Source organism: Wyeomyia smithii, chromosome 3 (genome assembly GCF_029784165.1).
Source record: "Wyeomyia smithii strain HCP4-BCI-WySm-NY-G18 chromosome 3, ASM2978416v1, whole genome shotgun sequence".
NCBI lineage: Eukaryota > Metazoa > Arthropoda > Insecta > Diptera > Culicidae > Wyeomyia > Wyeomyia smithii.
Window position 1 is genome coordinate 57917964 of NC_073696.1, and position 17714 is coordinate 57935677.

The 17714-nt window shown below is 36.5% G+C and overlaps 1 protein-coding gene across 16 annotated transcripts in view; it reads left to right on the forward strand.

The window, feature by feature from the left end:
• Positions 1-17048, forward strand: part of LOC129731687 (uncharacterized) — a 377272-nt gene extending 360224 nt beyond the window's left edge. For 15 of the 16 annotated variants that reach the window (XM_055691869.1, XM_055691867.1, XM_055691866.1 and 12 more), the window contains one exon: positions 7135-17048. In XM_055691869.1, coding sequence (XP_055547844.1) covers positions 7135-7271 — 137 coding nt within the window. In that variant the 3' untranslated portion in view covers positions 7272-17048. The remainder of the gene's footprint in view (positions 1-7134) is intronic. The other variant, XM_055691882.1, reaches the window with a different exon arrangement.
• The last annotated feature ends 666 nt before the right edge of the window (positions 17049-17714 follow it).

The following is a 17714-nucleotide window of genomic DNA, read 5'->3' on the forward strand; positions in this document are numbered from 1 at the left end:
ACCAGCGATGCTGGAGCGTATCATCGAGGGACTCTTTCCAAGACACGAGCCAAATCCTTGGCCTCCGGTTGCTGAGTCTCACGTCCGACGTTCCAGTATCTCAGACACAGACCAGGGATGGTCGGCCAACCTGCCGGGCATCCAATCCGTGAGAGACGGCAGCCGTGCAGAGGTTGTGGAGGAGGTAAGGGTTACGAATGAGGAACTCATCGTGATCGCCAACTCCCTAAAGGTGAGCAAGGCACCGGGACCGGATGGAATCCCGAACTTGGCCATCAGGACGGCCATGAAAGTGGCCCCCGATCTATTTCGAGCAGTCATGCAGAAGTGCCTGGATGACTGCCTCTTTCCGGACAGGTGGAAGCGACAGAGATTGGTGCTGTTGCCGAAGGCTGGGAAACCGCCAGGGGACCCATCGGCATACAGACCTATCTGTCTGCTGGACACTACGGGCAAGGTGCTTGAGAGGATTATCCTCAACAGACTGGTGAAGTACACAGAGGGTGTAAACGGTCTGGCAAGTAACCAGTTCGGCTTCCGGAAAGGTAGATCCACGCTGGATGCTATTCTCTCTGTCACCAAGACGGCAGAGGTAGCACTCCAGCGTAAGAGTTGGGGCATTCGCTATTGCGCAATCGTCACGCTTGACGTGAAGAATGCATTCAATAGCGCCAGTTGGGACTCCATAGCGCTCACGCTTAGGAGCATCCACGTACCGGTGTCGTTGTACAAGATTTTGGAAAATTATTTCCAGAATCGGGTACTAGTTTACAACACGGAGGAGGGTCAGAAGTGCGTCCCAATCACCGCAGGGGTACCGCAAGGTTCCATCCTGGGCCCGGTGCTGTGGAATGTCATGTATGACGGGGTGTTGAAACTAAAGTTCCCTGTAGGGGTTGTGATCGTCGGTTTCGCAGACGACATCACGCTAGAGGTCTACGGCGAGTCGATCGAAGAGGTCGAGTTGACGGCCGCGCACTGCATACGCAAGGTCGAAGACTGGATGCACTCTAGGAAACTGGAGTTAGCGCACCATAAAACGGAGGTTACGGTTGTGAACAACCGCAAATTAGAGCAACAGGCGGTGGTCAGAGTCGGTGACTGCACCATTACCTCAAGGCGTTCCTTGAAGCTCTTGGGGGTTATGGTTGACGATAAGCTCACATTTAAGAGTCACGTCGACTATGCCTGAAAGAGGGCTTCAACGGCCGCTGCAGGACTATCTCGAATGATGTCCAATAGCTCAGCGGTATATGGCAGCAAGCGTAAACTTCTTGCCAGCGTGGTTTCATCCATACTTAGGTATGGTGGGCCAGCGTGGTCCAAAGCGTTAGGTACCAACAGTCATCGTCGAAAACTGGAAAGTACCTACAGGCTCATGTGCCTGAGGGTTGTGAGCGCGTACCTTACAGTGTCATACGACGCAATCTGCGTCCTGTCCGGCATGATGCCTATCAGCATAGCTATTAAGGAGGACGTAGAATGCTTCGATCAACGTGACACAAGGGGTATACGAGGCACCAGAAGGTCATTCTCGATGATCAGATGGCAGCAGGAATGGTCCAATTCCGCAAAGGGTAGATGGACGCATCGACTTATTCTGGACGTATCCGGATGGGTCGGGAGGCGCCATGGAGAAGTTAACTTCCACTTGACACAGATTCTGTCAGGTCATGGTTGCTTCAGGCAGTATCTACACAGATTCGGGCATGCGGGGTCCCCCATGTGTCCCGAGTGCGCGGATGCGGAAGAAACTGCTGAGCATGTCTTCTTCGTGTGCCCTCGTTTTGTGCATGCGCGGAGCGACATGATGGTAGTGAGCGGGCCAGGCACCACTCCGGACAACCTAGTTCGGAGGATGTGTAAAGACCCAAACATTTGGAGGGCGGTTTGTACAGCCGCCTCTCAAATAGTTTTAGAATTGCAAAACAGGCGACAGGTTGACCACCGACACGCCAGTGTTAGCTAACGGCCAGTCTCCAGGTTAGTTAGCTAAGTTAGCAAAGAGATCTATAGAACCAAGAGGGTGCACAGAGCACAAAAGCCGCTCCCCGAAGCAATACCTAGCGGTGGTCCCGGGGAGTATTATGGGCTGGAGACTGGAGGGGTTTTAGTGGGTCCGGTCACTGATTCAAACCAACCCCACACTCCCTGAGGTTGGTCACCTCAGGGGTTTGGATGCAAATTTCCCCTCCACCTGAAACAAAAAAAAAAAAAAAAAAAAATATATATATATATATATATATATATATATATATATATATATATATATATATATATATATATATATATATATATATATATATATATATATATATATATATATATATATATATATATATATATATATATATATATATATATATATATATATATATATTACCTACGAATGGATTGTGTGCAAAGCCACGATCGCAAGGTTGACATACAGTAAGGCTATTTATTACGTAATTTGGCAATTTTTTGCTGTTTTCTAGACCAGAAGTCGTCACATTGAAATTCATCATTGCGTCTGAAGTCAATTAGACCTCTAGGCATAATGCCGATTCTTAATATACTCATATAAGTAGTATTTGATTATACGGTTATATCCGGAAACCAATTCAAGATTTATAATTTCAAAATGGCGCCTGGGGTCGATTATTTGCCGCTGTGTATCATCCCGATTACGGGAATATCCATATTATATGGTATTTGGCCATTTTCACCGGGTTTTCAGAAACCAAAAGTCGCCATCTTGGAGTTCGAAATGGCGTCTGATTCGCTTTACGGCCTCTGAATATCATCCCGGTTACGAGAATATCCATATTGGATAATATTTGACCTTATTATCAGCTCGAATTACTCGAAATCTGCGTTTAAAACAAGACTCGACATTTTTATATAATACTGCTCAACACAGGTTTTGCTGTAGAGCTAAAATTAAAAAAATATGGAAGATCACAGATTTTAAACCGTTTTTGTGAATTTTGTGAAGGTCGCAAAGGAATTGCTCGCCACGTTTGTTGCTTCTACGTTTGCTTATTAGAAAGCTTCGTTCAATTCTCTGAAGACTCACAGCATTTGCGAGTTGGTGAAGGGCACCAAAATTCATTAGAGTGGTTGAAAAGCTACAATTTGTCATTTCAGTTCGAGCTCTAAGTCAAACCTGTGTTGACAAATGGATGGCAAAAGCAATAAAAAAAGTTTTCCCTCAAGATCGAACTTACAAAATAGATGAATAATTGCAGTATTTGAACCTCTCCTGTAAGTTTGAGTGCTCTCAGCCAAGTCGGATTATTTTCTGCCCGAGTATTTGTTCGGTTTGTATGTTATTTTTGAGTTAAAATGGGTAGACCATGTGAAATTCGTGAACTAGTTCAAACTTCTCCAGAGAATCATAAAGGGCAATATTTGGCAGAAAGAATAAAGCTCGGTATAGTAGAGCGGTGAGCGCTTAAAAGGAAGTGTAAAATCACATTACACAAGCACGAATGAATAATAAGCATGCCACTTCTCAATAACGGTATTGCTAATAGAACAAGTGCTCTAGGAGACACCTGAGTATACCTCACAATAGATCAACGATTCTGGTGGAAATGAGTAGGTCCATTAAAAAAAGGTTGCATATCAAACATGAATTACTACGAACAATCCAGATAATAATACAAAATTGAATAATCGACATGGATATGGCTACGTGAAAGCATGTTGAAAACTAAGGGCAAATTCTTTAATTACAGCTTAATCTATGTGAACGGACCGACTAATGATAAACTCGATGACGAGAAAGAGAAGTTCTGTAATCTTCTTGAGAAGACTTACAATGAGTGCCCAGGACGTGACATAAAGATCGTCATCGGGCATGCAAACGTGCAAGTCGCGCAGGGAAATTTTTTCCGCCCCGTAATTGGTGTAGAAAACCTCCAATCTACTATGAACAAAAATGGCCTGTGGCTTATCATTTCGCGGCAGACAGAAGCACTCAGATCGCTATCTCGTGATATGCAAGATCCGCGCCCAGTTTTTTCGCGTATCAAATCGTGGAAAACGAGGAAGATACGGTTATCAACTGGAAGAGTGGCTGCAGAGTACCTACTCTCAGAAAATTGGTAAGCGGACCGATGATTCTGTAAATTGGAAATGAAATTGGCAATTGTTGCGTTAGATTTCAAACGATAATAACAGCATAATCACATGATGGATATCAATACCCAAGTAACAATCCTAATGCGATTTAGTTTTATTTAAATTTTATGGTAGTTTTATTAAAACATTACTGAATATATAGAGTTTTATCACAAGATTTTTTGAGAACTTGTGGTTTTTATTTATCAACAGTTTCCAAGAGTAATTAAGGAACACTTGAAGAGTCCTCCGTACAACTTCTCCATAAATAAGTCTAATGAACCTGAGGAGCAGTTTTTAGACCCACCTAATATCCCATTTAAAATACCTTTGAGAAACTTCCATAAAAGTTCATGAGAGTTTTACGATAGTTTCATGGTACTCATTTTTAAGATGAATCTATCTTAAAAATGTGCCCAAAAATTTTTCTTAAACCCATTTTGTCTCATGAATGAGAAAACATTTGTAAATGATTAAATTAAATCAAATTCGTAAATTAAATCAAATCATTTAAGCGTGTATACTTTCGTTGTGAATAAGCATCAAAAAATGGTATTCATGCTCCTGCTTCATGCATTATGTTGCATTTCTTCATTTTGCTCATTCATGTTTTAAGGCCCTAGCCTATAACCGATTTTAGGAATTAAAAACAAATAAAAGGAACAAGAAGTTTAAGCAATTAACCAGGGTTTGGATACAGCTTTCATTCCTTTGAGTAATTCTTCCGGTGTCACAACCATTTGTTTGTAAACGTTGTTGAAATCCTTCACTACATTATTATTGCTTGTGAGCTTTTGTAGCTTGCGTTTCTTTGGAGGTGGCACTGGATTGTCTTTCACTTCAGTATCAGGCCTTATCTCCAGCCGTTCGAGCTCATAATCAGCTCGATGCTTGACTGTAAACAAACAGCTGACAAATGGGTGAGGGAGCTATCCCAGATATAATTTTTCTGTCTTGAGAAATTCAAACAAGTTTTATTCAAGCGCAAGTATTATTTTCCGAGAATGCAATAAGTAAATGCCAACTTATCGAGATACTAAAAAAATCTTATTAGTCTTGCACAAGAAGTTTTAGTTAGAAGCCGTCTTATGAGGGATTAATATAAAACCATTAACTCCGTCAAAATAATAGCCATTTGTAATTAAACGGTAATAAAAGACCGTGATTCTCAATGCTACTAATAATTCTGGCAGTTCAGTAGTGAATGTTGATCATGATGAACACAAAGTTTAGTAAAATTTTCCATAGTCCAGCAAACCTGAACTTAGAGAAAATTCAGATATTTTTCTTACTTTCTAAATAAATTATTTATTTGGCAGTAATATCTTGGCGCGTTGAAAATTACAAACTTCTTTGCCACATAACACGTATAACCTGAACGTTTAAAAATTCTCATATATGAACTTGAAAAAACGTGAAGATTCACCTACCTATTTTATTTAACGACTACGATGACATTCATTTTGGAGAAGGAGTAGATCGATGGGGTTTGTTTCATAAATTGCTTTATCTTAATGATAAATAAATTCTGTTCCAAGCGAAAAAAGCTAAAAAGAAGCATCGCGAACCTGATTCATAAAACTCTCGAAATTTGTTACAGTTTTTTTATGGTTGTGAGTAACTTCTAAATGCTATTATGAGTAAATATTGATAAAAATATAGAGTTTTTAGCGAACATTAGGAACTATTCTCGAGCACCTTCTCTAGCATGGGCCTCTTCGATCTTATGAGGACTTTACGGCTGATTTGTAGCAGTTGGTGAGAATAATAAGATTTATCACCTGTTTCAAAAGACAAGCAATCAAAACTTCTTCAAGTGCATCGTAAAACTGATATTGTTACTTGGGTAACCAATATGTTGTTGGATAGATAAAATGTTGAACAATTTTTTCATTGCAATGCGGTAAAACTCGATAAAAAGTGTCAAGAAAAAATTTACGCGAACAATGAACCAATCACATGCGAGCATTCCTAGCACAGACGACATGAATAGACATCAACCATTCCCGTGACATTCTCTGTATCAATATCAAAAAAAAAAAAAAACTGACAGAGTCTCCCCGTCCCAATAGGTCAATTTATGTCTGCTTCCATGAACTTAACCTAATTAGATGTCCCAAAGGTAAAGGTTTTTCGCAAAGTTTGAAACAACTCCCTTTCTTGAACAATTTATAAACCTGCTGTTACAGTGTAATAGAAACTGATGTCTTGAAAGAAAACATGCTGGTAAAAGTTTCGCTAGTTTCTAGTCGTCTATCATTGTAGCGGGCATAACTTCTATTCACGTGCGATCAAAACTGAAATACTGCTAGTGATGGTGATTGAAAGTTTATCTCATGAATATGCTTACCATAAAACCAAAAATTATTCAACAAGAATTGAACATTTTTGCAACGGTTATACCGTGACTGCGGGTAATTCCGCGCAGCACATTTTTCTGCGCACTCATCTTACCAAACTATTTTTAAACAGTAAATTTCAATAAAACACAACTAATTTGTGTGCTTTACCATGTGCGTAGAATAGCCTGTTATGATAGCACAGTAATTAGGTATGTTTTAGTAAGATTTACTGTTGAAAAACAGTGTGGAAAATACTCAGTTTGCTAAGCCAAATACGTGTGCAAAGTTTCATTCGAATCAAAAATGGTCGATATTCGAACATCGGTTATTTGGCGCGATTTGTCTCTATAGCGTTTTAGATGCTTGACAATTTTGTTGAAGACACAGAAAAATTGTTTTTGAGCATTTAATTTGGAATACTCAACTTTGAACAGCTACATAAATTTTTGGGGACATCCTAGGTCCCCCTTTCCAATCTTTTAACGTAATGTTTTTAACAAAATTCTAGTTATAATAAAAACTTTCGAATTTTGTGGTGATTGCTACACCTTTCTAGACGAAAAGGAAAAGCAAATTGCATGCAATTTCCAAGCAATCAAACGAATTCTCCAAATCGAATTATCTCACCTAACATTTAATCGCCTGTACTCAACCATTCTCCCTTTCTTTTCACCTTTACTTACAGCAGACAAATCCTCTCCCCCGACAACGTCGTCCGCCGGCATGATGGTCGGTTCATACGTGAAGGTTTGCTGGATCACCTTCTACATCTGCACTATTTGCACCGTACTGTTGTATTCGCTGCGGGTCGGAATATCCTGATTGTACAATCTGAAGGAGATAATCAAAATATAAACGCCCACACGCGGCGCCTTCCTTCGCCAAATCCTGGAACATACCAGCTAGAAATCGACCCGATAGAAGAGAAAACCAGAAATGAAGAAAATATAAACCTAAACAGAACACAACATAAACCGAGTGCAGATGAATTCATCGAATCTGCTGCGAGTGAGTCTCCGATATCTAGGGGAAAGATAGAAAATTGAGAAATTTGTGAAATAACAAACAACGCCATCCTTTGCTTCCAGAACGCTTTGCCCTTCACAACACCGATCTTGTACCATATAGTGTATTATCGAAGTATCGTACTTCCCCCAAACCAATGTATCGTCATAACATGGACAACGATTTTGCTAAAGCGCGAAGCGAGAACGACTAGGAGTGCTAAATTAACGATGCAATCCGACTACTAACTAGTGGCCGGTTCGCGGTGATTGCCGCTGCACTTCTCTAGCCAAATGGGATCGAATTGAATACCGAGGAGCAGCCAACGAGTGGCAATGACGATGATGATGATGATGATGAGCATAGTTTAGTGGAGTTTAATTAAGTGCGCTGCCATAGATGTAGAGCTACAGACAACCGCACACACCCACACAGGTTGTGTGGTCCTTCGCAGGTGGTTGAATGGTCGAATGTGTTGGTAGGAAAGCGAAGCGAGTGTTTTGGTTTGCTGCCCTGTGTGATGGATCGCTGAAGGGCTGGTACTGATACTGTCATATGTTAGGGAAAGAGCTGTAAAAAAACTAGCCATTAAAAAACGTATCTGAAAGCCCATTAAATAGTTGAAAGTAATTACATTATATGAAACAATACCTTCTAAACTGGATGACATATAAAAGATTACGGTAGATAGGAAGAGTGATTGTTGTACAGTTGTTTGTTTTTTGCTTAGAAACTTGATTTACAATCCGAAATTTAAATTATTCTGAAAAACAAAAATTATTTGATGCTAAGCAAAATAAATTTCTCAATTAAAATTTCTATTGAATCATGCATATTAAGTGAAGTAATTTAAATAAGTTTGAGTAAAATGATTTTCGTCGATTCAATGTTAATGATTAAAAAGACAATTTTTTTACGATTTCTGCTGACGCTCTAAATGCAATCAAATTGGAAATTGGAAATGGAACTGCGTTTTTATCCCTCATTTCAACGTTTGAAACCCTCTCTTTTGTATCTTCTTTTTCCGAAAAACACCACTGTGAAGCAAAGCTACCAACATTTTCAAATTTATCAACTACTTCAAACGTACCCCTATTTATTATCATCTCTAAATTGAAACCACAGAGTTAAAAAGAGTTTACTTTTTCTTTATATATACATCTATAATATTTTTCTATAGCTTTGAGGCCGATAACAAACAAATGGAACTTCGAGATAATGGTTCCACTACTTTGTCCGCTATTTCTCCCTACTGCTCTTTACATGGCAATATTGAACTACAGGTTCAGAAGCCCAATCAAAATTACGCTAGCTATTCTTACTCATGATGGGAAATAGTGCTCTATAATTAGATATAACTCACTATGCTTAACTAAATCGTACGCTGTCTTGAAATCTGTAATAAAATGATGAGCAAGAAAGTTTTATTTGACTTGCAGATCCTCCCTCACCTCTCAGTTGGTAACACGACTGACTGCCATGTGTGGCTGTTTCTAGCGCTTGCTGTGCTGTATTACAAACCTTGCAGAGAATTTTCCTCTGCTGTTTCCAGCTGGTTAACCATTCGAGTGGTTTCCATAATAACTCTGTAGGTTGATAATCGCTCAATGATCAGCCGTATTCTTCTTAAGGAACTCTTGAGGAGTGCTTCCTCATTTATATTTCTGCAGATATTTTCGACTACGGTGAAGTTTTCCAATCACGAGCAACTCTCATGATTTGTAGCATGGAGACAGTCTTTATCAGCAATGAGTAACAAGAACTTCTCCCCACAACTTGTACATTTACATTTCTGATGGCGATTTCGGGTGAACAGACAGCGGGTGAAATTGGTTCAATACCACCTACTAGAGTTATTTCCAGAAATAAAATTTTCTTGTAAATCCGAATCGGAATCAAATACAGTCGCCATTTTAAAATCCAAGATGGCGACCTTCAGATTTAGAAATATAATCAAAAACAGTCATATAATCCAATATGGATATTTTCGGAACCTACAAATCGAAAATCGATCCCAGACGATATGTTGAAATCCAAGATGGCAACTTCTTGTTTCTAGCAAAAAGAGTGAAATAGTTAAAAACTATTCATTATAGATATTCTGAAACAAGGATTCGAGTTAGAAACCAGAAATCAACTTTAGTTGCCGTTGGCTATAACTTCGCCAGGGACATGTGATACGGAAGTGCAGTCTCTGTGTGTTCGAGGAAGAAACGAACCGACGTCTGAACTTAAACTTGGGTACGTTGTTGATCATTGGACGAATAAATTTTCTTTTTGGATAAATTAAAGTAGAGAAATGCACTGACCCACCATTCTTTTTTTTTGGCTCCAGAGTTCATTTAGTTGTGCAGTTTGATTCACTGTTCCCTATATGCATCCTGTGTTTGCGGGATGTATAGCGGCTACTGTGCATCCACACTGTGCTTCCAGCTTCACCTTTTTGTTTTCTAATTATTCTTTTACGTACATTCCCTTCTCATTTCACACTGTTTTGGTTTTTCGAGGCACGCTACTCTGCTATTCATGGTTAATTTGGATTACCTCTATTGATTGCGGTTTTCGTAAATCGCTTTTTAGTCTGTGCCCTGAAAATAAACTCACTCAGACAATTTTTTCCTTACTTATCATATGTAAAGGATAAACTCTAAATATGGCTTTATCAGGAACCAATAAACTTTTCCAAACACTTCACATCTCTTTTTTTGTTGAGCAGCAACTTACACTCTTTTTTATATATGAACACTCCTTTTTAACAATCACAATTATTTTGATTTCACTGAAATTATTCTGATGTTATGATGAATTTTATCCCGCCGCTGTCACCAATGCAATATGGTCTAGAAACTGAATTTAGAGGGAAGTTTGGATCTAGAGCTCGATGGCAATATTTGTTCCACAAAGTTGTTACATATGATGGAGCGCCAATTGTAAAATAATCAAAAAATAGGGTGACTCGCATTTTATATAAAATCAAGTACCTAAGTTTTTGCATTTTTGTAGATAGAAGAAGAAGTTATTCTACAATAATATAGCTCCCTTAAAATTAAGCAACTTTGTACAGAAAAGTTTTTCTCTATCTTTAAAAATAACCGATTTAGATCAAAAAAAATTTTTTCGCTTCAACTTGTTTCAATTTTCACATTTTAACTACCCATAGACGACTTTTAAGACTTTTCGAGAAAACAATCTCAATCTCTTGTGTCTCAATTTGATAGGCATATTTATGCCAAGAAATTTTGAAAAACATGTTTTTTTTTAAATTGAGTAAATTTAATTTGAAAACATAACTATAATTGTAATAATTTTAAATTTTTTAAATGTAAAAGCACACATTTTTCTCGGTATTTTCTCTTAAAATAAGAAATAATTACCTTTATTTTGACCCAAAAGAGAGGAAAAATCGATCAACTGGTTCAAAAGTTATGAATTTAAAAAAATCATTGACTATAGTCGTTTTTTACGGTCACCCTTTTTTGGAACTGGTAGCTCAAAGTGCTTCAATTGTGCCCAAAATTGCAGATATGAATCTTTTTCGAAAACAACAGAACCGGTATTTTTTCGTTAAGTCCACCACTGAAAGCTCCGAGATAGAACTTTTAATTTAAAAAAGATTTAAATCTTATATATATATATTTTTTATGTTTGCCCCAAAAGGAATAACGAACAATTGAAAAAGGCATATTTTTATGAGAGACATAATAACTTTGAGTAGAATTGAGACATTACCAATGTCAGCAATGCAAATTGTTTCTCTTGATAAGCCCTTAAATAAGAGCGAAATTTTTTTTTCTTCAATCTAAACCAGTTATTCTCAAAGATAGAGAAAAAATTTTCTCTGCAAAGTCGCTCACATTTAACGGATCTATAACATTGTAGAACAACTTTTTCTTTTATCTATAAAGATAAAAAAGTTGAATACCTGATTTCATCAAAAGTTTGGGTCACCCCTATTTTTGAGAATTTTTAAATAGGCGCTTTATTATATGTAATAAGTTTGTGGTAGAAATTTTTTTTCTAAAATATTGCTATCGAGCTCTAGGTTCAAATTTCCTCTTAAATTCGGTTTCAGGATCATTGTGCACTGGTCGACAAAAGCGAAAAAATGTTGCTCTTCAGCTCAGAATACTTGTCCCAAAAGACTACTGCTTTTTAACCATTCTTGTGAAATCGTGTATGCAGAAGTGCATCGGAATGTTGCAGAGTAAGTGCTCACCGGGTTCGTCGTTTTTACTTTGACTTACGGCAAGACTCATTCAAGTATCTCTTCTAGGGTTACCAACATTCACAGAAATGCAAAAAATATTTCCAATCACTTCACAACACTTTCTTCTCCCGTTAAGCATTAACTTTCAATTACAAATTTATTTTTGTTTTACCGAAATTATTTTAATGTAATGATACTTGGGAAATTTTATCCCGCCGCTGGCACCAAGTCCGAAAAGGCAAAAGAGGGAGCTTAATTCTGTAGCGCTTCTCACTTTCATTCTAGCTAAATAGTGTCCACGTAACAATTGTTCGTATGACTGAACTGCATAATCTTAAATTGTCCAAAGTTATGTTAAGTTTACTATATTGAAAATAAAAGAAATAACTTTTTACTGTTAAGAGATAGAGGAGTAATATATTCAGCGAATTTGTAGAAGAGTTAACAATTTGAAACTTAACTGAACAAATAAAATTCCTTTCTCCATTACATTTAAGGTCATAAAGCATATAAACTTAGGTTATTTAATATTTAGTGTTCTAAACTTAACTCTTGTTAGTCGTATTTTACAAGAAAATGTTTTCCGGTGTTGTACTTGGCCATATAAAACACACATTTTTGCCAAAGACTACATATTAAAAAAAAAAACAATATAAAATATGCTATAATTTCACAAGAAACAGTAAGATAAGATATATTTGGTCTTTGTCTTATATTATATATAAGTAAGATATATTTGGTCTTTGACAAAAACGTGTGTTTCATATGTACCAACAATTCCTATCGACAACGTTTCTTGTAAAATGCAATCCACAAAAGTTAAGAACGAAAAACTTTTTTTCAAGTAACTGCCATATAAAAACACTATAACTCCGTGGCAGATAGTAGTTTTGTTTATTCAGCAAAGTTTCATATTTTTACATATTCTAAAATTTCGTCAAATAAACCATTCCTGTATCTCTTAATAAAAAAAGGAATTTCTTTTTAAATATATGCAAACCAACTGTAATATATACTCACCGCACTCTAAAATGGGTGAATTGGGACAAATGGAATCTACAATAGTTTGACATCGTGTTTTTTCACTTGCCCTTTTTCACCCTACATTTCATAAAGTTATAGAATAACAAAGGTTTGTCCCTGTGAGTATAGGAAAGAAAAAATATCTGCTTTTAAGAAAAGAATTCTTTTTTCAGACTTTTTTTATCGTTCTTAATTACAACGAAAAAGAAAATCCAACCATATTCATTCTTCGTTATTAGCTTCTACATTTAGGCCATGTGGCTGTTATTTACTTATTCGACTTAGGTCATACGTAGGGATACCATCCGTCCTGATTTAGCAGGACATGTCCTGATTTTAAGACCCGTTTGGAGCGTCCTGATTTATTTTTCATGTTTTAGCATTTGTCCTGATTTTTCTGAATGATGCCGGATGTTCAGAAATGTTGAAGATTGTTCAGTACTTTTACTTTGACTCCGGAACGAAACGGACTCATTTTGAACGATTTTTTTTTCTTTGGTTGAATTTTGACGAGAGAAATTGTCTAGTCTTTGCAACTCTCAACTATCTGACTTTTGGGTCCTAAAGCTATCCAGCTTCTTACGCATCATAATGGCGGTCGCTATAATGCGTGTTCGTAATATGCTAACCTCTGCTAACGTCAGTTTTGGGATTTCTGAGGAATTGGCGACACAAATGTTGCCAGATTTATTTCTCTTTTGATGAAATACGTGAAGACTTTAAATTGACGTGAGCAGAGTTGTCAAAAGTGTGGGTGATTTAATACGAACTTTGCATTATAGCGTCCGCCATTAAGGCGCGTAAAAAGCTGGATATCAATTTTTATATATCATTTAAAAAAGCCGCGTTTTCTAGCAAAACGTGATTTTAAAAAAATATTTATCGTTTTTCTTCGATTTTTGGATGAAGATTAAAAACCTGCTCGAAATGTCTTAAATGACATTTCGCACTGGTATATGGGAGAACTGTCATTTAAGGTATTTCGAGCAGCATGTTATGTTTTATTTAAAAATCGAAGAACAATTATAAACATTTTTCAAACATCACGTTTTACTCAGAAAGTTGCTCTCTTTTAACTTATATATAAATATCAGAAAACCGTGTAAAACTTAAGGACCCAATTTTAAACAGTTTACGTATGCTGCATTTTTTAGGTATCTCCTAACGCCTAATGAATGAAAGTTGCAAAATTGGATCATCTGAGAAATACTTTAGATAAATGAATGAGTGTTTCGGCGTGTTTTGAAGTGCAATCTCAAATTGCGTGTTTTATATATTGATACCACAAAAAATTTGTACCGGAAAAAGTTGTCCTAATTTTTAACCCCGACCGAATGGTAGTCATACGGCCGACGTTGTTTGTTTTCCATGGAAAATAAGGTGTCAAATATCGCGAGAGAATGGGAGTCAATTGTACTGTTTTTCCCATGGGAACTAAATGCTATGCGCATTAAACGCATTAGTGTCGCAAAATTAGAAAAAAGATACTATTTCAGACTACGGAAATTTCTATCGAATGTCCTAACGTCTGTGCATCATCTTGATCACTTCAAGCTGTTTTCCGGAAAAATTGTTTGCATTTGTATGGGATCCCTCTTTTCTTTCAGAGTAGGAAAGGGTGCCAAGCCACCAGAAATCTATGTCTTGTCCCCTAGAACCTCCTCGTGTCAAATTTGGTTCTATTTGCTTGATTAGTTCTCGAGTAATGCAGAAATTTGTGTTTCATTTGTATGGAAGCCCTATCTTTCAGAAAAGGGAGAGATTTCGAAACAACAATTGAAATATTTCCAGCGTCATTAAACTTCTAAACGACACATTTGGTTTCGTCTCCTTGATTAGTGATTAGTTCTCGAGTTATTCAGAAACGTGTGCTGTTGAGTTGAATCTTGACATACAGAGTGCGACTTATTTTTATTTATATAATGAATAAATTGGAAGAATATGAAATATTTATGATAATTTGAAATATTTATAATTATTTCATACCACCAACACTGCGTTTAGTATAATTGTGTTGCAATATGTGCTTTTTTATTGAAATTGTTATTAAGTATTGGAGAAAATTTCTCCTGAAGAATTATAATACTCCTTCAATTACAAGTTAAGATAAACTTCCGACTATTTTCATAAGAAGGTTGAAAAAATAGAGAGTGCTTGATTTCATAATGTTAACTTCATCGTTGTTTGTTCATTTTTTTTATAAAAATTAATAGACAAGCTGTATCTTTTACCTTTTAGTTACTTCTTGATCGGTTTATCAGTGTTAAAGTTGTGATTTTTTTCCAAAATTATTTTTATTTTATTTTAATTTATTTTAATTAATTCTTAGCTATACAATTTCATGCTTAGAAACAATGCACCGTTTGGTGGAGCAAAATTCTAAGATTAAACAACTCGCAAGGCTTTAATTCCCATTCTCCTTAAACGCAATGGTATTAAAACGATAAACTTTTTCAATAAACTTAGAATGCTGGAAGAACGTTTCATCTGGTATTCGATATCAGAAGCAACGAAAAACTAAAAATTCGAATCTCCAATTCCAGCTTTCAGAAAAAATGCAACTAAATATCTGAGAAATATACCGAAAAAACGTATATCAGTATCAGTACAGTCGCTCAAATTTCCATCAAATAGCATCAAACCGCTAGGAACAAGTACATAAATAGTCATTCACAATCACGTTGAATTAGTAAATAGCCAACAAAACAGTTTGAACCTAAAGAAAGATCGTTCATGTTTGGATAAATTTAAACAAATGTTCCTTTTCAATTAAAAAAAAACGTATTCGCTGTTTAGGTAATATTGGCACGCGCAAGAGGTAGTGAAAAGTAAATAATAACTTTTCAGTTTTCTAATGTATTCGTTAACTTTTGAATGATATTCTATTCATCTTGTTGTGAGAAGAGCAAATTAAACCAGAGGTTGGAAAATGAATGAGAACAAAAAGTCAAGAACAAAACCGAAACCTGACCCAGGGCCTAGCCCAGCGCTGCTGTAAATAGATGTAGAATAAGTATCCCTTACGCACACACAATAGGAAGCAAACTAGAAACAAAAATTCAATTGTTTCTACCAATTGTTTGTGAGCCCCAAGGCATGCGTGGAAGAAACCTGGCAGCGCACCGCAACTTTAGAATCGTCCGTAAACAAAACAGTCAGCAGCGAAAAATCAAACAAACTTATTAACTGTGTATATAAACGATCAAAAACTCTGATAATTAACTAAGGTGTTGTACAGTGAAAGAAGTGTACACACATTCGTTTGTGCGTTTCGTATTACAATGTACACCAGGCGAAAACTTTATCCTGCTCCAGGTGTGGAACACGCCGCCGCGTCGCGTCACGTCTGCGGTGCATCAGTCAGCGGGTGGAAGCGAGGTTTAAAAAGCAAACAAAAATTACAGTAATAACGATGAAGCTATCGGCAGCATGTAATAATGGGTTTTATGGCTAGTCAGGAGATTTATGTTAATAATTTAATTTATATGAAAGCAGCGAAATAAGTAATGATTGGTTTTCGATGGATGCGAGTATAATTATGTGCATTGGAGGCCGGAAAGGGTGTAATGATAGTATGTTATCAGTATTTTATTGAAATGAGCTTCAACACCTATGATTTTTTTTGTTATTTGATAGTATATAGACTGAACTAAAAAACCATATGGAAGCTAGAGTAAATTTGTATTTTACTATACATAATATTAGTTGCAGAGGTTAAAAAAAAACGCACATTTTTGATAATCTGTATGATTAGAATTATTATTGAATTTAAGAACGCTCAAGCGTGCATTCAAATTGGTATGAGACACTTAATATTACACAGCTTCCGTGTACTGACAGCCATGTAACCCCCCTTTAGCTCAAAGGTAAAATTAGAAAATAAATACCGCTCAAGATTCGACGCGTTCGGCGCCACTTTCGCCTCAACTTGTTACTCTCGATAGGATTTTGTTGAAATCATTTGTAAACTTGATCCCTGTACATAGTACTGTAGCAAATGCAAATACCCATTAGACTAGTCCATGAGGTGAAGGTTTTAGAGAGCCACTAATAAACAACAAAAAAACACAATGAAGGTGAAAACCAAGCATCCGGAATAAATAGAGCAAAACAAAACAAAGCATTGTAAAAAGTTAACCGAAAAACTAGACGTAAGTGCTATATAGCAAATGGCGATACAATAAAGGGTAAAACTGTCTATCAATGTTCAACCATGTTTTCAAAACTGTTTTTGTACACAAGTGACGGGGAGACGCAGGCTCAAACATACGAAAAAAAAGAGGGCTGCAAGAGCCCAAAGAGTGCAACAAACTGTCATCTATTGGAAGGAGAAATAAAGTGTTAATGCTACTATTTCATAGAAATGTTGAAGTTTCATTGGACCCGAACTGTATCTTTAAATAGTAGTTACAAAATAGAACTAACAAATTTCGCAAAATATATACAGCTCCTGGATTGGAGTTTCAGAACTACTCCAAACACAAATGATGTAAGATTCTTTCTTTACTCCGGTGTTAATTGATTATTATACCAACAACATACATCCCAAAGTCAAACGGTAATGATTTCAGGTTTATCAAATTCATGCCCGAAAATCCAGTCTCACTGCCATGAAAAACTCTTTACATGTTTCTGTTGGATTTATTCATCAATTTTTGAGACTTAAAAGTTAATGGAAATCTGTCATGAAGGATTATATAGAGCTAGATACTTGAGGAATATTTCTTACATAATCTTTTTTTTTTTCATTTAGCTTACCAAAGCCATTGCAAACGAACAATATAAAAGATTAATAAATCAATAAAAAATACTTACACTCATTTTTTTATTGCATGTTGAAGGATACATTTGAAATTGACCGTTTCGAATCTATTATTCGACCATTGTAAGTAGTTTGGAAACTTTTTGTACAATTCTCAAAATTAGATATAAATCGAGATTTGGGTGATATCTGAATTGGTTGTTCTAAGCATTGCTCCGTGAAGAGATTTTTACGTTTACTTTCTCCGAGTATCAAAATATTTACGATT